This window comes from Odocoileus virginianus, chromosome 25 (assembly GCF_023699985.2).
Source record: "Odocoileus virginianus isolate 20LAN1187 ecotype Illinois chromosome 25, Ovbor_1.2, whole genome shotgun sequence".
Taxonomy (NCBI): domain Eukaryota; kingdom Metazoa; phylum Chordata; class Mammalia; order Artiodactyla; family Cervidae; genus Odocoileus; species Odocoileus virginianus.
Genome location: NC_069698.1, coordinates 31,462,659 through 31,485,555, shown reverse-complemented (window position 1 = coordinate 31,485,555; position 22,897 = coordinate 31,462,659). Strand labels below are relative to the sequence as shown.

The 22,897-nt window shown below is 34.7% G+C and overlaps 1 protein-coding gene across 3 annotated transcripts in view; it reads left to right on the top strand.

Moving 5' to 3' along the window:
• The window catches only part of LOC110141936 (SAM domain-containing protein SAMSN-1), a 93,427-nt gene that overhangs the window by 43,863 nt on the left and 26,667 nt on the right, over window positions 1-22,897 (top strand). For all 3 annotated transcript variants that reach the window (XM_020900964.2, XM_020900963.2, XM_020900962.2), the window contains exon 2: window positions 19,590-19,661. In XM_020900964.2, coding sequence (XP_020756623.2) covers window positions 19,590-19,661 — 72 coding nt within the window. The remainder of the gene's footprint in view (window positions 1-19,589; window positions 19,662-22,897) is intronic.

The following is a 22,897-nucleotide window of genomic DNA, read 5'->3' as shown; positions in this document are numbered from 1 at the left end:
AATATGGTAGAAACTTTGAAAATAGAAAAGGAGTAGAACCCACAAAGAAAGCTCTGTAATTAGAGCAAGTTGACCTCTATGTGGCTGGGATTAATGATCTGTGTTAACAAATTTTAACTGAGGTTTTTCTTTTAGTAAAGGAGATTCAAATGCCACTGTTATTTTAAAGGAAAACATTGGAATAATGGCAGTTCTGGAAATAGCGCTTTTTTTTTTTTTTTTTTTTTTACCATTTTTTAAAATCTAAAGTGCATACTAAATGAGACACCATTAGTGTCACAGATGCTAATTTTCACTAGCAATGACTGAAGTGGCATTCTTTCCCATTTGCATTTGATCCTAGCAATGATGAGAGGTGATGAGTTGATTATGAGTTGTTTTCACCGCACTGCCCGCTGTGCAAATTTATGCTCCTAGACAAGGATGACACATAGTTGTGGCATTAGAGAGCTTTCTTCATTGCTTTTCCTATCAAGACTGTTAAGATATATTTTTAACTCTTAGCTAACCAAGTATAAGAAAAAAGGTGAAGTGTTTATATGAACTGGTGCTTACTTTAGACCAAGTAATTGCACAAAGGTTTATGGAACTCCTTCCTCTAACCTCCAATTTACAGAAGATATGAAAAGTTTTGCCCAAGATAGCATAGCTGGCAAAAAAAAATAAAAAAAAGTTGATGTGAGCATATGCAAGACAACTTCTCTTCTAAATCTGGGGGTTTCCCATCTGCTCCTCCTTTTTGCGGCTTTCCAATTGGCCATGGTGGTAAAGAACCAGCCTCACAATGCAGAAGACATTAAGAGACATGAGTTTGATCCCTGGATGGGGAAGATCCCCTGGAGGAGGAAATGGCAACCCACTCCAGTATTCTTGCCTGGAGAATCCCATGGACAGAGGAGCTTGGCGGCTACAGTCCATAGGGTTGGTCCATAGGGTTGCAAAGAGTCAGATATTACTGAAGTGACGTAGCATGCGTGCACTTCTTTTTGCATCAGCATCTGAGTATAATTTTCAGATTTTAATTTATGTATTTTCAGTTAAACATTTTGGATCTTGAAAGGACGTGATTCCAAGTAAGGTATGCAATATACAATGTAGGTAATACTTTAAATCCACTTTTTTCATTAAAAAATGGTGGGTATAAATGAATGTTTATTTTTACTTTTGGTTATTATTTCTCTGTGCAATTAAAAAAATCTCTTAAAATGTTCTCTTCACTTATTTAGTTAGTATTTATACCATAGTTGTTTTCCAATTAATATTTAAAGTAAATCATAATGTAAACCTAAAAACAAATAGCATAAATCAGAAGAAGATAGAGGATAGACCATGTTAGAAAGTACCACTGAGCCACCAAGATTGGGTTGAAGGTGATTCTAAGTACTTGCCACTTATTGTGGTCCTACAGACTAGCAATATTGGCATTCTAGAAGTTTGTTAGAAAAGCACTGTTGGCCTACCCCAGGCCTATTAAATCAGAATATACATTGTAGTGAGATAACCAGAAGTTCTGTAAGGACTTTCAAGTTTGGAAATGATGTCTACGTTGTTGTCTCTTAGCCCATTTGAATGTCTGAAGTATTTTAAGAAATAGCAATTATTGGGTTCTTTCTTCAAATATTCTGATTTCCCTAAAGTGGAATGTGCCATCAAGAATGTTTAAGGTTTTCCAATCTGGAGATATTTTTTCTACTAATCTCTTCAAAACACTTGGAATTTAATTCGTTCTTTCTTTCTTTCTTTCATTCATTCTTCAAAGCAGTATATATCTATTGAGTGTTTACTATGAACAATATAGACCACATGCTGGGAATACAGTGGTGAATAAAAGAAAGATTCATGTCCTTATAGGATTTATACTTATTAGAGATGACAGACAATAAACAAGATAAATATGTTAACTACACAGTGTGCTAAGTAATGATAAGTGCTAAGAAGAGAAGGAAGAATATTTGGGACTAGGGAAGACTTGGTGAAAAATGGGACATCTGAAAAGGATCTGAAGGAAATGAAGAGCTGACCATGACACAGAATAAGGAAATCTTATTCTAGGCCACAGGAAGAGCAAGATCAAAATTCTGAAGGTGGGAGTAAGTGTCCCTGGTATATTTGAGAAACAATAAGTCAGAATATACAAAGGGAAGAGCAGTCACAACGAGTTGGATGTAGTGGGTCCTCTAGGTCATTATAAGGATTTGAGCTAGTATTAAAAGATTTTGAGAAGGAAAGAGAAAAATCTGGCTTGCATCTTAGTGGGCTTATTCTTGCTTTTGTGTTTCACACACACTGAAGACAGTGAGGGAGGAAGCAGGGAAAAGAGACCCTCTAGGAAGCTATTACAGAAATCAGGAAAGGATAATGGTGACTCATGCAAGAGAAGGAGGAGCAGGTTGGGTGTTGAGAAGATGTTGAGTTGGAGATCTATTTGTACATACTGTAAACATTTGGAGATATAAAAAATGAACTTACACATGGGCTCTAATGGTGGTAAACAGCAAGGCTGCCACGTTCCTGCCCTGTTCTTGCTTCCAGCTCATGTTCATACGTCAAGGAGAAATGCCCTCATCCCTCTGTTCATAGCCACCAGACACTTAGGCCCATATGGATATTCCACTTCCCAAAAGTTTCTACCTCTTTCCTCAAAACACAATTTTCTATTGGATTTGATTTTCCTTTCTAGGGCAACTTGAATCAGAATAGAGGAACTAATGATTTGCTTATCTCATCTTGTTTAATTGTTTGAAAGTGGTAAATAATTTTAGGCTTGGAAAATTATCTTCAAAGTACCCATTCACTCTAGCCTTCCCGTTTTATTGAATATGAATCTTTAATCAAGTTTTATCCAGGGAAGTAGCAAAGGTTGAGTACCAAATAGACTGGCTATCCTTGAAAAAACCACTGTGTCCGGATGGTATATAGAAAGTTCTGAAAATAAATGGTTGAGAGAAATGATGGAAGTGTAGACTCTCCATGGAAGTGTAGGTATTATATCCTACAGGAAGGTACAAAGTCATTACCTTGACTACCAATGCACTGGATTTGCTAAAAATCAATTTAATGAAACACTTATCTCTTTAATCTTTCCTTGCCTTGCTAAGGAGACAAATGGCTTCATTATCCCTGAAGATTCAGTGTGTGTGTGTGTGTGTGTGTGTGTGTGTGTGTGTTATAGTGGAATTAAGCCCATACTCCAAATATCTAAGTTTCCAAATTTAGCATTCCCAAACTAATTCATTTCTCTTTCTTTCCAGTGTTAAGGATTTAGGTGAACTTTTAGAAACAAGACATTTATAATTAGCTTCTTAGTAGAGGACAAAAACGTCCTCCATTAAGAATTGATTAATAAGAACAGAAGAGAGTTTGAAGTTGTCTGGCGGTGATTCTTCTAAAGATAGCCATTTGTCAACACAGCTGGCCATGTCCCATTTCTCCCCTCATTTAAAAAGCTTTGGAAGTTTTCACCTAGTCTGTATCAGTTTTCTAAGGCTTCCATAATAAAATACCATAGGCTGGGTGGCTTAGAGAACAGGCATTTATTTTCTCACAGTTTGGTAGTTCAAAGTTCAAGATCAAGGTGAGGCAGATCTGGTTTTCTTTGAGGGTCATAAGGGAAGAATCTGCTCTAGGCTTCCTTTAGGCCAGCAGTTGGCCACTACTTGCTTCCCCTTCAGTCCCTCTGTGCACATAACCTGGTGTCTCTCTTTGTATATCCAGATCTCATCTTTGAAAAGCTCTGACCACTCATACTTTCCTGTTTGTGCTTCGCTTAGCCTAGAATGTCTTTGTCTATCTTTCCCAACTCGTGAATTTAAATCCATATTTTAATACCTTCCCTCAAGGAAGCCTCCAAGAGTTAACCCAAGGCAGTACATTAAGAGAGCATTCTGGCAGAGCAGGAGGAAATATGAACTAAAGTCTTGTAGATCAGGGTTGAGGTCCTGTTTAACTATAAGACGTTGAACATTTTATTAAACATCTTTTGGGTTTCATGTGCTTATCTGAAGAAGAGGTGGTGGTAAAGCACATCACAGAAGATTGATAAGAGAATTAAGTAGATTACCATGTGTAAAGTTCCTAGCATAATGTCCATGTTTGATTAATAATCTCTCCCTCCTTTCTAGTTTAATAGTACTTGTTCCACACATCTATTGTTTCTTTTACCATAGTTTATTCTAGTATGTCCTCCCAAATGGAGTTACCATTAGGAACAAGGAATGTATCTTATTCGTACCTGTAGATCTGCAATTTCTGTTGAGGAACAAAGGGTATTGAACTCTGTCTTAACTTTCAGACTCCATGTGCTTTCTGTTAAACTTTGACTACTATCAAAAATATTTATAATAAGGAATATAGGCATGATTTCTCAGTATATGCACAACACTTGTGAAATGACTAATGGATAATATAAGTCATCTAAAGTAGTACACTACTCCAAGACATAGTTTGTAAATGGGTCACTGATAAAGATCTGGGTAACACCCACATAAAACAAAAGGAACCATTCTTATCATCAGAATGTAATGAGACAAAACAGTAATCAAAAGTTGTAATGTAATCTGTCTGAAGGGGGGAAAAAGCATTTGCAGAGAGTGTTGCTTTCAGGGCGCTTAGGAGTGGGAGAACAGAAGTTCCCACTGAGTCTGCAGAATAACGCATATCAGCAGAAGCAAATGTTCCATTCGGCTCAGCAGACTTGCTCACTTAGGTGAACTATATACTTCAGGCTATTACAACTTTGTGTCTCTAGCCCTTAATATAACCTAATACAACTTTTCTGTGTCTCTACTATACTAAGCAAACTTCAACAATGATTTTGTGTTCCACGTCTCTAGGGTAGACAACTCTCTGATTAGTCAACAAGAATATGCATTCTTCTTGGCAGTTGAATTTCTCATAACTAATCAACACCTGATATTGCTATTTTCGGTATCCTGTCAGTTTATTTATGAGTAAGTACCCCCGCAAGTCATTTATTTTTGAAAGCTTGAAGTTCTTGTACCTGTCAATGTGACAGTTTGACATTGGACATGGAGACCAAACCAAGGCACTGGCTTCTTGGAAGGACTGGCTTCAGTTGTCAACTGGCCCTACAATTTCTCTATATACATAAAGTAAAGACAACTAAATAATGAAATTTCTTTTCTATACATTTCATAATTTTAACAATTTAAATTCCTGGAATAAGATTCAAGACAGATTTACCTTTAGCAGTATAACAATACATAGTGATATGGCATTAGTCTGGATATTAAATTTTTTTCTGAATATCACATGGTTTTACTAGGTAGCTTTGATTTTTTTAATTACAAGTAATAGAGAAATAACTCAATATATAAATACTGTAATGCTTATGGTATATATTATTTATATTTTTAGCTGTTATCTAGTCATCATCTTTTCTAAACTAAGCTGTCTATAAGTTTCAAGCCATCTACTTTAAGATTACAAATATCTCACTATAATTATTTACCAATTTTAATGTACCCACTACCAATGAAACAAAGATTAAAAATTTTTAAAATAAAATTCTTTCAAAGATAGATGTTTTGCAGTTATCAGAACATATAGTTATCATATACTGAGTTCATTTCTGCGACTACTATTACTTTTCAGCACCACTATTTATCTTTTAGTAGACTAAAATATTTTTTATAGCCATATCCAAATATGATGAAAGGAAAGTAAATGTAATTGACAGTGAAGAAGTTATAGAACCTAAACGTCTCTTCCAAATATCCTAGCATGAACTTACAGTGATTTTTTTCTACCTATTCTTTTCCTGTTTGGGATTACACGCTGTATATTTGCCCCACATAAACATGCCTGTTCTTACTAAGAAAAAAACGTTTAAATCCCTAAGCATAATGTCAGCAGGTGCTGCCTGAGATGGGAATGTTTATAAGCTTTATGATATTAACTGCAGCACTCAACCTCAGGTGGCATAAAGCATGCAAAAAAGAACTTTCTGTCAGTTTTATTATTTCTAAAAAGGTTCCCCTTGAAGCAGAAGAGTGACCTTGCTCTGCTGGGCTGACATATGCCACTGGATTAATGGTCGATCTCTGCTGGAGGCAAGCTCACAGAAACATTACAACTCCAGAAGCGGGGCTGGCGGTGACCATTAATCAGGGGGACCAAACCCATGCATCAGACACACTCATTTAAAAGTAGTAAAAATGACTCCAAAAAAAAAACTTTTTGAGAATTAGCTTATTGTTTGTCATTACTTGTGTTCAAGGAGATCCCTGCATGACTAAAATATCTCCTGGGGAGAACTTTAGAAAGGTTATGATGTACCCAGAGGCCAAGTGAATGTGGTGGAAGCTGAAGACTGTTGGAGGTAAAGGAGAGTTTTTGTTCCAAAGAATTTGATGGGAGAGTTTATTGAATGGATTCCATTCTCCCAGCTTAATTTTCACACCTTTATTTAACTGTGATTTTAAAGCAATGGGTACTATGACTGTTTGCCTCTTTGTGATGATTTTATTTTAAAAAGTGGAGTAATTGGATTTAGTGGCAAAAACATTTGACTAGTAAATTTGGTTAGGAAATTTCTCAGGAACCTAAAGTTTGGGTCAACACAGTCAACTGTTAAATATGTTAATAAGTATCTTAATGGACTTAAAGGTACTCTACATTCTTCCACCACATGTTAACTAGTAAAATTTTTCACAACTGTTCCTCTGATTACTGAAAAGGAAAAAGACTTAATCTAAATCCTTGAAAGAGAATCTTCAGTTCAATTTAACTAATAAAAAGTTTTCTTGCTTTTTAAAAATTTCTTTGATGATAAAGTTGAATAAGCATAACTTTTATGCTTTCAATAGTTTGTCTTCTAGATTAATGATACTATGCATAATACACACGATATCATTTCATTGGTAGGTAAATAAGAGTAGGTTAGTATATTTGATCATTAAGATTATGATCAATATAATAAGGCTTGCTCTAAGTATTAATTCAAAGTTATTCTTCTCCTAAATAACCATTGGCTTCTTTAACCATGATATTCAGTATTATCTTCTTTGGTTAGCCATATGCTACTATGGAGAATTATTTATGCAAAATTATTTATTTGCTTTCAATGATTATAAGATTAAAATAACTGACAATGAAGTGATCATAGTTAAAATATTATTTAATATTTGTCTATAAGTAGAAAAATTTAATATGTACACAACAGAAAGTCAATGTCTAAATTTATGGGAGGATTTTACATCTTTCTTATAACTGGAAAATTTGAATCAATTTTTTTATGCCATTTTCTCTATCAAGGTGCCTAGCAAACAAAATTAGTAATGGAAATTTTCTCACACAGAAAACACTTATCACTAAGTAGAGATGATAAATACATAAAATATATTACCTGTAACTCCTCATTTTTTTCCCACCATCTTCCCTAAAACACACACCATCTTCTGTAAACCTGATAGACATGGTTATCACGACCTCTAATTCTAAGCCTGAAAATAGCTTCAGAATGCTTCTCAACATAGCCTTCTCCACAAAGGTCCTAACAAACCATCCGTGCTGCTGCAAGAACTGAAAACTTCCTGCCAATTTTGGTTTGGAAAGATAGTCCATCCAGAAAATGGGAAATCCTAGTGATGCATTCTTGTGAACATACAACACTTTTCTAATGTCCCCAAGTGATTATGTTCAAGTGAAGAGTTCAGACATACTAGACATATTGTTTGTCATCTTTTGCTCCTTTTAATATACAATGCATGGTTCAATGTGTTCTAATACTTTATCTTCATTTTAGCAATTATTATCTTCACACTTGTCAATGTCTAAATTGTTTCTCAGTCAAGAACTATACAATCTCTTCAAGTAAATAATTTTTGAAGATGTTTAAGCAAACTCAAATTGTATTGAATTCAGCTAATTTCATGTCCAAAATCTGAGATCATGTTACTGTATCTTTTTTTGAGACTATCAATAATATAGGTATAGACTTATGCATACAGAATGCCTTTTGCGTATTAAGTAGTCAGTGCAAATATAAATAATGATGAATATAAATTTCCAAGCTGACATGTAGTATACATTATTAATTTATTGTGTGTGTGAATATAATCTGCTTTTAGCAATTGCTTCTATATTGGTATGCCATTCATTTGAAAATGGCTCTGTTTAGTTTTTTTCAATAGAAATCAATTGATAGCGCCAATAGAGCGTAAATTCTTCCAGGATAGATTCTTAACTCATTCATACATACAACCCTGACTCTAAGCACAAAGATTAGCCATAGAAGTCACTTAGTATATTTACACCAAATTTCATAATGTAGAAACATTATGCTCCTTAATTAAACATCAGCAAGTCATTTTCTTTGACTATAACATGTTATAATTTGCTTTTGTATAACTGGGAAATGTATGTTTTCTGTCATTTAACTTGACGAGAAATGTGTGAAATTTGTCATCTGCTGTGGTTTTCTCAAGCCTCCTAACTGCAGGATTTTCTCTTTCGGTCCTACATCACTTAAGATCAGGGGCAATCATTGTGTGCTAAAATGATGCAGGGTTGGTAAGTGGTCTCATAGAGAAGGTATGACTTGATCCAGACCTTGAAGAATGGGCTGGATTTGAGTAGGAGGAAGAAAAGTGGAAGAACATTCCTTGAGAGAAAAATAGCATGAGAAGCAACTTAGAAACATAATTGAATGTGTCCACTTTGGCCAGCAAGGAGTGTCAGTTATGCTTAATCAGATTGCCTAATATTACCTGATCCTATGAGGAATCATCAATGTACAACATGCCAAATTAGGGCTTCCTGATAACTAAAGAAGCGCCACTGAAACTCTCTGAGCTTCAGTTTTGTTTATCTGTAAACTGGAAGAATCAAGAACTACCTCAAAGGAGAGTTGTATTTGTTTAATGAAATGATTATAGATACATCACTTGGCATGGAGCAATCTCTCAGTGGCCATCATAACAATGTGGAACAAGCTTTACTTTTTGAGAAGAATGGAATGATAAAAACTGGTACTTTAGGAGTCCAGTGGTATGATTTTAGATGATTGGAGAGTCAAGAGTTGGGACTAAGGGGCTGAAAATTATTTCATTGATGCAGGAATGACACATTTGTGTGGCGGCAGGTGGTGCTAGTGGTAAAGAACCTTCCTGCCAATGCAGGAGATATAAGAGATGCGAGTACAATCCCTGGATCAGGAAGATATCCTGGAGGAGGACATGGCAACGCACTCCAGTATTCTTGCCTGGAGAATCCCATGGACAGAGGAGCCTGGCAGGCTACAGTCCATAGGGTCACAAAGAGTTGAACATGACTGAAGCAACTTAGAATGCATGCACACAAACGCAAGTCAAACTAGTCAGTGATAAGGGAAATCAACTCTGAATTTTCACTGGAAGGATGCTGAAGCTGAAACTCCAATACTTCAGCCACCTGATGTGAAGAGCCAACTCATTGGAAAAGATCCTGATGCTGGGAAAGATTGAGGGCAGGAGGAGAAGGGAGCGACAGAAGATGAGATGGTTGGATGGCATCACTGACTCAATGGACATGAGTTTGAGCAAATTCTGGGAGATGGTGAAGGACAGGGAAGTCTGGCATGCTGCAGTCCATAGGGTGGCAAAGAATTGGACACCACTCAGTGACTGAACAACAACAATGAGAATAAATGCCTACAACAGAGATTTGGGGAAAGAATTGAGCAGATGTGGAGGCTAAAAGAATGTGTGTGTGGCATATTACATTGTTTTGCATTATGTGGCCAAACTCCCCAAAGAGAGGAGTGAGCAAATATGGGTTTCCAACAGTCTAGGTAGAAGGTTCGGAAGGCAGAATCAACACAGATCCTCAAGGGTAAGAGGACATAAGTAGAGAGAGATTTTTGTTCACACATGTGCCTTCCAGCCTGAAGACAGGCAGAGAAGCTACTGTAAACTAGAGCAGCTACAAAAGTGGATACCCTAGGGAAATTGATTTCCAAGAAGGGTCATAATGAAACAATTCTGCGGGGGTCAATAGGGACCATTTAGTGTACTTGTTTATGGGTTTAGCAATTAGAAAGAGAGAAGGAATAGAAAATAAGTGCTATAATAATGATACAGGAGTGAGTAAGTCAAGCAGAAGTTTTACAGTAGGAAAAACGAGGAGCTGAGACATTTAAGATAACCTGATCATGGTCACATTTTTTTAAAGTTTTCCATTTCCTTTTTATTCTATATGGTTTTGAAAGAGTTGGCAGTATGAAGTGACAACTTTCGTTGTATTATGCTTTTTACCTGAAAAGTTATTTAAGACATATCAATATTATTTATTTTAAGAATTCCTTTCAGACAAAATAGAGTATCTTAATTTTTATTCAATTCCTAAAAGTGCATCATAACTTACAGTCAATGTATGCAATGCAAATCATGAGACATGATAATAAGTAATGCAGTAGTATGATTGAGAATTCTGAAAGTTTGAGTTATTTTTACTTATAAAACTTGTTTTCATTACATTAAATAGACTGATATGATAGCCACTTTTGCAGGTATGGCTCATTCTACAATGATTTTTTTGTTTTTAGTTATAGTTTCCTTTAGGTCATCTTCTTTGATGTAGTTTCAATTTGCTGAAAACATCTCTCGGCACACCAACTTCTGAAAATAAAGATTTAGCATGGAAATTTTGACACAACTTTAAAACACTATGGTGGAGTCAGAATCTGCACTTCCTTTAGATGGTCTGCAGCTGACATGAAAAATACTAAACCAAAGAGATCAAATAGACCAACTTTTGTTCTAAGAATCCAGGTGTAAAAATATTTAGACCTTTGATAGATATTTGAGCACTGAGTTGCCTTTCCTTGGGGTTAATGTTAGTGTTGAAGGTCATGTTTCACACTCTGCTTGTCTGTCAGCCTTCAGGCCCCTGGCACCCAAACAACTGTGTGCCGTCAGCACCACATGATAGTGTAATTACTTAACACTGAGGCAATCCTAACAGATTATTTTAAGTGAGTTAAACTTGTTTCACACTCTTCAAAAGACCTCAGCACCTGAGTTAGTGAGAGCAATTAGATCCTGGAATGCCTTTGGATAAAGGCTGACAAGTTTATTGAGATTGGGCATTACAGAATATTCATACAAGCACGTGCTGAAACATAATTCTTAACTTTAAAAGCATATCACCAACGAAGGCTCTATATGCAATATTTAGGTGATATGAGAACGCGTTGGCACTCTGTAATTCTTATTTGCCAGTGTATTTCAAAATACTGCGGATGTCTGACTCACATATGCAAATTTTTTCTTTGAAATAGACTGTGAAACTTTTCCGCTGATGCCTTACCCAAATATTAAGTCATGCTGGAGATAAGATTTTACTTGAAGATCCCAGCAGTTGGACAGTGGTTAAAAAATGAAAATAAGGGTTTAGTTCTTTTGGTTTTGGTCAAAAGGTTGATTTACATTCCAAAAGAGAGACTCCCTAATTCTTCTTCATGTTAATAAATTTGGGACGGTCATTGTTTTGAGAAACCAGTTTAGTGTATTCTATCAAGCTAAGTTTATATACTTTTCATCCAGGTTAGTAGCAAGTTTCTTTGAAAACAGAAAACAGGATTAAAACTTTATAATTGAATGATATAATAGAGAGTACAGCAGGATGGAGAACTGGAAAAAAAAAAAGGATTTTTTTTTTTTGCAAGTTCTGGTTCCCATGACAACTTCCTAATTGAGAAGGGCTCTATGATTTTCAAGAATGCTACAAGCTTCATATGAAGCTTCACATTCTATAATGATTAGAATTGTTATACAAAACTAGAGAAGAAATGAGACTAACAAAAAAGAATCTTAAGTTCTTACATGTTGTTCATTGTATTGTGTAGGGACACACACAAACACAAAACACACAGATGTGTTTAAACGCACCAAATGCCATTTTTTGTTGTTGTTCAGTCACTAAGTCATGTCAGACTCTTTGCGACCCATGGACTGTAGCCCACCAGGCTCCTCTGTCCATGGGATTTCCCAGGCAAGAATACTGAAAGGGGTTGCCGTTTCCTTCTCCATGTGATCTTTCTGACCCAGGGATCCAAGCTGCAGGTGAATTCTTGATCACGGAGCCCCCAGGGAAGCCCAAGTGCCACTTATTCATCTCTATTTTTTGAGTACACCAAGCAGGCTATATGGAAGAGGGGAATCTGTGCTACATAACCAGATAGTCTTTAAAAGATAACACAATACACATTTATACTGAAATATTTGCTGTACTAAAATAAATTTAGAAACCAAAACTTTATTTTCTCCTTAAATTTGTCCATACCTCTAAACAAACATGACCTAACCGATGTTAATGATATCTTTAAAAATTGGTTCCTTAGAAAGTTATGCAACCATTAACTTTTAAGACTATCTATTAAAGAACAGTTTTGGGTTCGCAGCAAATTGAGAGGAAGATACAATTTTCTCATGTGCCCCCCTTACCCCCACACCTTATTAACTCTTTGTAGATTATTTTTTAGCTTTTATATAGGTACCTTTGTTTCTTTTATTGACCCAACATTTTATTCGGAAAATTTGAAGCATATGTAAACACAGTATAGTACAATCTACCCCATATATGCATCACCTAATTAATCATTAAATAACAAGAGGTCACATGTCTTCTTTATGCTCACATATTTCCTGCCCCTCACTAGATTATTTTGAATTACAAAAAAAAAAAAAAGATACTTCCTTAATAACATCATATAGTTACTTATTTACAAATTTCCTCAGTTGTCTCCTGGATGTTTTTGCTAAAATACTTTACTTGATCTATATCTAAACACAATCCTTGGATTGTACAGTATTTAGTTGATACAATTCTTAAATCTTCTTAATTTATACTTTCCTTCTCCTCCTTTATTTCTTTCTATTGATTAGTTGAAGAAACCAGGTTATTTGTCCTGTAGATTTTCTCATTGCCTATATTTTTCTGATTGACATCGTATTTTTGATGTCCTTTAGTATGCTCCTTTGTCTTATTTGTTGTGATCTGCTAGTTAAGATTCAGAAGCTTGGTGTGATTGCACTTTTTTTAAAAGAATATTTCATTAATGATATTAGATGCTTCCATTATGAAGCACATATTCTGGTTCATTCTTTTTGTGATTTTTAGCAGCCATTGATGGTCATTGCCTAGACCCATTATTGCACTGTCATCTGTAGTGTCACTTCATTTTAGATTTAGTCACTTGTCTCATTTATTTTTCAAAATTTCTTATGTATTTAGTTTCTGTCTCCTCCTATAGTGATACTACTGAATGGATAGATAAATAGGTTGTCTGGTGTGTATGCTCAGTAATGTCCAGCTCTTTGTGACCCCACTGACTATAGCCAGCCAGGCTCCTCTGTCCATGGAATTTTCCAGGCAAGAATACTGGAGTGGATTGCCATCTCCTACTTCAGGAGATCTTTCCAAGCCAGGGATGGAACCCTTGTCTCCTGTGTCTCCTGCATTGACAGGTGGATTCTTTACCATGTTCCACCTGGGAAGTCCCATTATTGCATTAGGGACTTACAAAATGGTACCTTTGTAATTTCATCACTTAATTGATTAACTAGACTATACACACACATATACATGGAAAGCAAACATTTCCCTAATTAAGTATCTTATTACTCTAAAATATGTTTCATACAAGAAGGACAGATTAAATATTTGTCTTTCCTTTTATTTGTCAGTTTTCATAATCTGGCTGCAACATTTCAAAAGTAACAGCTGGTGTTTTTCTTTTTAGTTTGTATCATTATGAACTCATGAATTCAGACATATATATTTCAATGTACCTAAGTTATTATTCTTATTGATACTCCACTTGTCCCATACTTGGATACAATTTATCCCAGGGACAATATTTTTAATATGGCCATTGTGTTGTTTTGGAATGGCTCCAGAATCTTTGAAAGCTTCCCTGCTTTATGGTATGACAAGATCAAAAATTTGAGAATATAGACTAGTAAGTCTGATTTCAAATATCATTAACACCATTATTTATCTTCATTGTCCCTTAACATACCCACTTATATATACCTATGTCATTAATAATGGTTTGAATACTGAAAACAGGTTAAAATTAAAACTTTTTTCCTTCCAGCTTTATTGAGATATAATTGGCATACAGTACTGTGTAAGTTTAAAGTACACAGCATAATGATCTGACTTACATACATCATGAGATGATTGTCACAATAAGGTTAGTGAGCACTCATCATATCATACAGATATGAAACAAAAATTTTAAAAATATTTTTCCTTGTGATGAGAACTCTTAATTTTTGCACATAACACACCACAGTGTTAATTATATTTATCATGTTGTACATTACATCCCTAATACTTACTTATCTTATAACTGGAAGTTTGTGCCTTTTGACTACCTTCATCCAGTTCCCCCTCTCCCCCACTCCTACCTCTAGTAACCACAGTCTGATCTCTTTTTCTGAGTTAGTTTCTGAAGTGTAACTGACCTATGTGCATGTGCGTGCTCAGTCATTCCGTCACGTCCCACTCTTTGCAACTCCATGAACTGTTGCCTACCAGGCTCCTCTGTCCATGGAATTTTTCAGGCAAGAATACTGGAGTGGCTAGCCATTTCCTCCTCCAGGGGTTCCTCCCGATTCAGGGATCAGACTCACATCTCTTGCATCCCCTGCATCGACAGGCAGATTTCTTTTACCCCTGAGCCACTTGGAAAGCTAATTGGCCTACGCCTCTATGTTAATTCCTGGTGTAAAACATGATTTAATATTTCTATATATTTCAACATTATCAACAGGCTGTCTAGTTACCATTTGTTACCATACGAAGATGCTATGCTATTATTGAATGATTGACTCTATTTCATGATTTCACTCATTTCTTTTTTAACTGGAAATCTGTACTTCTTAATCTCCCTCATCTATTTCTCTCATCCTTCCATTCCCACCCCTCTGGAAATCACCTGTTTGTTCTCTGTATGTATGATTATTTCTATTTTGTTGTGTTTGTTCATTTGTTTAGGATTTTTATATTCCACATGTAAGTGCAATCATACAGTATTTGTCTTTCTCTGTCTGACTTATTTCAGTTAAAAAAATACCCATTAGGTCCATCCACATTGTTGCAGATGGCAAGATTTTCTTCCTTTTTACTCCACTGTGTGTGTGTGTGTGTGTGTGTGTGTGTCTTTATACCACATCTTCTTTACCCATTAATGTATGAATGTGTATTTAGGTTTTTTCCATATCTTGGTTATTATAAATAATGCTGCAGTGAACAAAGGGATGCATGTATCTTTTCAAATTAGTGTTTATGTTTATTTTAGATTAATGCCCAGGAGTGAAATTGCTGGATTGTATAATAGCTTTATTTTTAAATTTTTTGAGGAGCCTCCTAACTTTTCCAATGTGGCTGCACCAGTTTACCTTTCCACAAAAAGTGCACAATGGTTCCCTGTTCTCTCCATCTTTGCCAAAACTTGCTATTTGCTGTCTTTTGATAATAGTCATTTGACATTTAATAATGTTTTGATTTGCATTTCCCTGATGATTAGTGATCTTGAGAAGCTTTTCATGTGCTGCTGGCCATCTGTATATCTTCCTTGGAAAAATATCTACTCGGGTACTCTTTCCATTTTTTAAATTGGGTTTCTAGGAGGGGAGTTGATGCTGACTTTTATGACTCCTTTATATATTTCTGATATTAATCACTTTTTGGATATATCATTTGCAAATACCATCTCCTGTTCAGTAGACAGCCTTTTTTTATTGTTCATGATTTCCTTTGCTATGAAAAAGCTTTTTAGCTTTATGTATTCCCATTTATTTTTGCTTTTGTTTCCCTTGCAGGAGGAGACATATCCAAAAAATACATTGCTAAGATTAATGTCAAAGAATGTACTGCCTATGATTTCATCTAGTAGTTTTATGGTTTCAGGTCTTACATCTAAGTCTGTAACCTGTTTTGAGTTTCTTATGCACTGTGACAAAATAATCCAAATTCATTCTTCTGCATATAGCTTTCCAGTTTACCAATGCCATTTGTTGAAGTAGCTGTCTTTTCTTCATTATATATGCTTGCTCCTTTCGTTGTAGAATTGACCATGTGGTGTATTTCTGGGCTCTCTATTCTGTTACATTAATCTATGTTCCTGTCTTTCTGTCTATACCATACTATTTTGATTACTGTAGCTGTATAGTATAGTTTCAGATCAGCCAGTGTGATTACTCCAATTTTGTTCTTCTTTCTCAAGATTGCTTCCACTATTTAATGTCTTTTGTGTTTCTATACAATTTTTAGAATTATTTGTGAACTCATACAGTTCTGTAAGAAATACCTTTAATATTTTGATAGGGATTGCACTGAATTCACAGATTGCCTTGGGTAATATGATAATTTTTACAATATTAAATTTTCCAAATTATGAGCATGGTCTATCTATTTGTAAGAGTCCTTTTCAGTTTCTTTCATGAGTGACTAACAGTTTTCTGAGTACAGGTCTTTTACCTCCGTAGTTAGATTTATTTCTAGGTTCTTTTCTTGGATGCAGTTGTAAATGGGATTGGAAAACAGGTTAAATTTGTCATTTTTGTTGTTCTTTAAACCTTCAAATTACTGTTTTTTATTAGTTGCTTAAAATATTTCCTGTCTCTAAGCAATCAATTCAAAATAAAATTAGATTCATTATTTTTATTTGTAATTGTTAGGGATTGCCTTTATTTTTATTTAAATTTGTTTATAAATATTTTTTAAAGTTACATAGTTTTAAAGTCAAATCAATGAAACAAGGCATATTTAGAAAAGTTTGTTTTCTCTTCTTTTCCTTGTCTTTGCTTATTTTACCCAATTTCTCTAAGAAAGAAATACATATTTGCCTGTATTGAAACATACAGATGTGTTTCCACTCTTTGATAAAAAGCAGTTTATTATGTACACTTTTCTATGTTTGACTTTTTTCACATACACTATATCCTGGGATCATTCCACATCAGATAAGAGATATATTTCTGTTTTTTGCAGATGCACACAATTCTACTATTTGAATTTACCATATACTATTCAATCAGTCCTCTTCTGGTGAACATTGAGGTTTATAGCTTTTCTATAAAAAAGTTCCATTGAATGTGGATGTGCAAATCAATTTGGATTCAAGTGTATCTGATTTAGTTGTCTAGAAATTTTGGGTCAAAGGGTAATTGCATGTAATTTTGTTAGTTTTTCCAAATTATCTTACACAGGTGTGTCATTTTACAAACATATCTAATTGCATAAGGAAAAACTATACAGATTTATAGTTGAAGACTAAATATAATCCAACAGAAGCAAAGAATTATATAAAATGTGAATTGCTTTTTTATTTAAGTTACTCTTTTGTTGATACCTATTTGTTTATATAATAGCTCTGTCTTGATGGGAGATTTGTTACAAAATAGTATTTGCCAAATCTAATCCACTACAATTATACACTGCAAAATTATCAGTATTGAAACATATTCTCATTTGTAAAGGACTATCATCTATGAAACCAGCTTACCTCCACATGATTCACCTTTTCATTAGAAAGTTAACACGAGTAGAAATTACACATTTGTTCATTATCCACACCTCATAGTAGGCATTAGTCCTTTTTAATCATAAGCCATAGCCTATACATTATGAAACCATCTCAGAAAGTCATTTTCTGACAAGAGAATAATGAAATTTTAAAAACATTATTTTAAATACTTAGATTTGCTTCTTAAGGGTTTCTTAGCATGGATTGATATTTTACTCCTCTGGCTTGAATCTTTTGAGTGATTTGTAATGAGATGACTGACAAAACCCAAAGTAATAGTTCTGAAAACCACTACTTCTCAATCTGCTTCTATTGATATAATGAAGGGAGAATTAATTTTAAAAGGTGGTGACTATTGATTACTTAATGGCAGAAGATACTGTGGAGAAGTGCTGAGGTGAGCCTATTCTGTGCCCCTCTGGGCAACGTGACCCATTATCCAGTGGTGGATAACACATTGTAACCTTCATTAATATTTAATAGGCAGGGCATAGACTACAGAAGTGCCCTAAGCACAGGCTCCAATAGGCCATAAGAATGCTTCAAGTATATAAAAAAGTAACAGCTTTCCCTGTGTTCAGATTGTTTATAAGCAGAACAAGAACACACTCAATTCCCTTTTGCGATTTCCGGGCAATGATGGCCTGGCAGAAATGCCTACTAGGCAAGTTGAAGTGATTAATGCTCTCGGAAATCATTCTAGGTCCGTAAGCCCTGCATGAGAAGATTGTATTTTCCAGAGTAGTTTTCAATTTCAGTCCTTCTTTTTCTCTCCTCTTGCCACAAGTTGAAGGGCTTCTTCAGCAAGGGTAGCAAGTCAGCAGAAGGCGTTAATTGCGTCTAACACAGCCATCATCCTTGGGGTAGTGTTCTGTATCACAGTGTCTATCAAGCTCACCCCTTGTCACATGGCAGGATCTTTTTATTTCAGCTCATTTAAAAGAGAAACAAGGAGTTTTAAAGATAGCTAGCAGGAAGATCTGAGAATAAGAGTGCTTGCAAGGACTAAGTACCTTTGAAGCCCTCTTGAACTAAAATGGTCTGTGACTTTTAAAGGACATACAAAGTTTTACAGATTACTGACTCCCATTTTTAACTTTTCTAATTATCAGGTTATTTTTAAGTACCACCAGCCTATTTTGAAAATCTTATAAGCTTGAAATGAAATAATGTTCTTAAGACAGAACATATATAAATTCTGTAACGTCTGATATCCATCTCAAACAATATATAAAATTAAATAATGAGAAAATATCAATTTTTGATTCCATGACTAAAGATTTTTGAAAAATGTCTTTAGAAGAATCATTTACTTTGCAGTAATCAGGAATTGCTTATAATTACCTGCCTAGAATGAGTTACATATGAATAAAAATTTAGCCTTGTAGGCAAAAAGCATCCAAGAGAACAAGGCTTCTATTAACATATTGAGTTTTCTCTCAAAACCAGTGAATGAAATTGACCTAGAGGTCTCATTGTAATTCCATGTTAAATGTGGAAAAATTCAGTTTTACTCCCAGCCTAAGAGCGTGCATACCTAAATGCTCTTTTCAATTTATTAATAGGTCTGTGTATATGCTGCCTTCTCTTTCTGATATCTAGTAGAGAGTTTCAAATTATCAAGGGTCAGCAATGGGAAATGCATTTGCATTAGTTTTTTACAAATATGATCTTTATGAGGCACAATGGTGAATCTACTCAAATGCTTTTCTTTTTTTGTTTTGTTGTTTTGTATTAATTGCCTGGTTGTCTAGCAATACATGTCATTCTTAAAAGCAAAATTAACACTATAAGTCCAAAATAATTTAACAGATTTTCTACAAGGTGCTTAACACTATACCATAAACATAAAAGACACTTTATGAACTGTAAATATTAGAATGTTAATAACACACCATCAGCACCTTTAGATATTCCAGAAAGAAGAGTCTTTTTAATCCTGTATTCACAAGAGACTTGGGCTTATTAAGCCATAATCTAATCTGTTTAGCAGTTTTGTCAATGAAAGTCACAAATCCTAAGTTTCTTTTGCTTTTTCTTTCCTACTTTACAGCGCAGCAGCAGTTTTGGGAACTTCGATCGTTTTCGGAATAATTCCACAGCAAAACCAGATGATTTGACTGGGGTTAGTATTCCATTCCATTTTTATGAGTGTTATACAAAACATTATGAAAAATTATGAAGCCAATATAACCTTTGCAAATTATAGTAAGCAAAAGATATATATTTAAAAACCATAGCCTTGCATACATTTTTTGTGACAAATGAACAATTATTTAGTACCTAGCACCATGCTGGGCATTAAGAGTAAAAAGCTATCTAAGAAACCTAACAGATGTTTGGGAAGGCAGAACATCAATTTAAGAAGAGAATTAAAATTTAAAGTAACACATATGAAATGACATACATGTTAAATTGTATGTAAGTATAATTGTTTTAATTTAGGAAGTGATTAAATGACTTAACTGGAAATTAGTTAAGGGGAGCATAGGCTACTCATTTACACTTTCACACCTCTGTACACACTGAAATGGTGGTGGACACTCAACCATGAAATCAGTGGTGACCATTCCATGAGTGTGTGTGTGCTAAGTCTCTTCAGTCATGTCTGACTCTTTGTGACCCCGTGGACTGTAGCCCACCAGGCTCCTCTGTCCATGAGATTCTCCAGGCAAGAATACTGGAGTGGGTTGTCCTTTCCTCCTCCAGAGGATCTTCCTGACCCAGGGATCTAAGCCACATCTCTTATGTCTCCTGCATTGCAGGTAGATTCTTTACCACTAGTGCCACTCGGGAAGCCCCATATACATTTACAAACCATGAACACTTTAAAATGTAGCTTAAGAAAAGCTTCCTATAAGCTTATTGATGTCATCATCATCACTGCATTTAATTGAGCACTTACCAGGAAGTAAGCACAACATTAACATTAAGCACTTTACCTACCTGTAAGTAGGAAATACTGTTATTTTTATTTTATCATTGAAGAAATAGGTTTGAACAAAATTACTTCTAAATCATACGTGTCATAAATGACAAAGGCAGAAAGCGACAGCTTGTCCAAAGTTTGCTATTCTGTTATACTATCTCATAAATCATGGGCCACCTGTGAAAACTGATTAAAGAAGGTAAAACAACTAACAAAATAGTAGACAGGAGGGATATACACTGAGAAAAATGAAAGTATATATTTATTATTAAACCTGATTTATTTATTCATGTGGTAGATTTGTTTTAGATCAATAGGCTTTAGATATTATGCACATCTTATCCATTCTAGATATTGCCTTATTAGTTTTTACAAAGAATTTTCTTTATTATGTCTAATTTCTCAGAATATCTTTTAGATTCCTGTATGTATCTATCTATATTATCTTTAAATATGTTTATTTCAGCAATGGATATTGTAGACAAAAGTAGAAAGAAAATGACATCTACTATTTCTTTATAAATACCTCCGTTGGCACATATATATGCACGTGTGCATACTATATCCCTTTATATATATATTACACATTTCCTATTTTATTCACCTATATATTTATATATATAAAAACTTATGAATAAACCTTTATACCTACATGTATTTAAATATATAAAATTGTATGCAGCTTTATGGTCTATCAACATTTACATAATTGCAAATAGTGAGAAACCCTATACAATTTTTACAAATAGTGAGAAGCCCTATACAACACAAATAGTGAGAACGCAAATGTATTTTTTTTACAAATAGTATTCAGTGCTGCTACTGCTGCTAAGTCGCTTCAGTCTTGTCCAACTCTGAGCAACCCCATAGATGGCAGCCCACCAGGCTCCCCCGTCCCTGGGATTCTCCAGGCAAGAACACTGGAGTGGGTTGCCATTTCCTTCTCCAATGCATGAAAGTGAGAAGTGAACGTGAAGTCACTCGGTCGTGCCCGACTCTTAGTGACCCCATGGACTGCAGCCGACCAGGCTCCTCCGTCCATGGGGTTTTCCAGGCAAGAGTATACAGTGAGAAGAACTATATAATTTTTTTAGCGTGAGGGATTTCCTGTTGATCTTTTTTTAAATCTTTATTTTATATTGAAGTGTAGTTGATTAACAATGCTGTGTCAGTTTCAGATGCAGGGCAAAGTGATTCAGTTATACATATATTAGTATCTATGCTTTTTCAAATGATTTTCCTATTTAGATTGCTATAGAGCAGTATTCCCTGTGCTATACAGTAGGTCCTTGTTGGTTACCTATTTTAAATATAGCAGGGTGTACATGTCAGCCCCAAACTCCCATATTGTATAAACCTTCAACTTTCTATAATCCTACATAGATATATTTACTGTTATTAAGGTTTTATTCTAGAGTTGACCTATAAAAGTTGCTCAGGCCCATTCAAACTTATTGATTAGTAATGGTGGCCTAGCAATTTGTGAGAGAATTTAGTGAACTTGATAAAGCAGTTTGTACATTTTTTAGCAAACCATAATTCACTCATTCAATAAATGTGTATTGAGCACCTATTCTACAACAGTATCTCCCTTAGGCACTCAGAAAGTACTGTTACAATACAGGTGAAAATCCTTACTTCATGAAGCCTAGAGTCTAGGGGGAGACAGACTTTAAAACAACAACAACAAAAAAAAAAAACATAAACAAGTATCTAAATAAACTGAGGTTCAGGCTATGAAAGAGAAAAGACAGAAAAATATTGAAATTAAAAATATGTCAACATCGTCTCCTCAAAGCTTCTGTAAATAATTATAGAAAAGCCTGAAATTAAAAATATTCATGGCACTTTTTTGAAACCTAGGCAATGGTAAGTTAACACAGGTAGTAATAAATTAATATGTTTTCTTATTTTAGTTTATAACTTTACAATGAAGATAGAAAAAGTTTAAGTAAAGAGAAAAGAAAAAGCCTAACACTAAAATTTTAAAGTAGTTTCAAGTTATATTTTATTCAGTGCTTTCAAATTAAGCAAAGAATCTTTGCCTTTATAACCCTGATTGTAGACATTAATAAAGTGCAATGAGGACTTAAACTGGCTGTCCATTCATATTTATCATAGGCAATTTGGGATAAGACATGAAGTAAAACATAATATTTATTAATAATGATGCTAACTACGTCATTACACCTTAAATTAAAATATTCAAGTTCACTAAAGAGACGTTTCCCTTGATTTTTATATTCAGGGGATGACTGGCCACCCACCTATTGGAGATGGTGGACAGTGCTAGACTAGATGACCTTCAAGGGTCCTTTCTTGCAAATCTGGGATATTAAGTATATGTCACCCAAAAATGTCCTCCAAGGGGAAAAAAAGGCCAAAGTTCTACGTAAGAAGTTCTATTTATTCAAAAAATATTGAGGGTCACT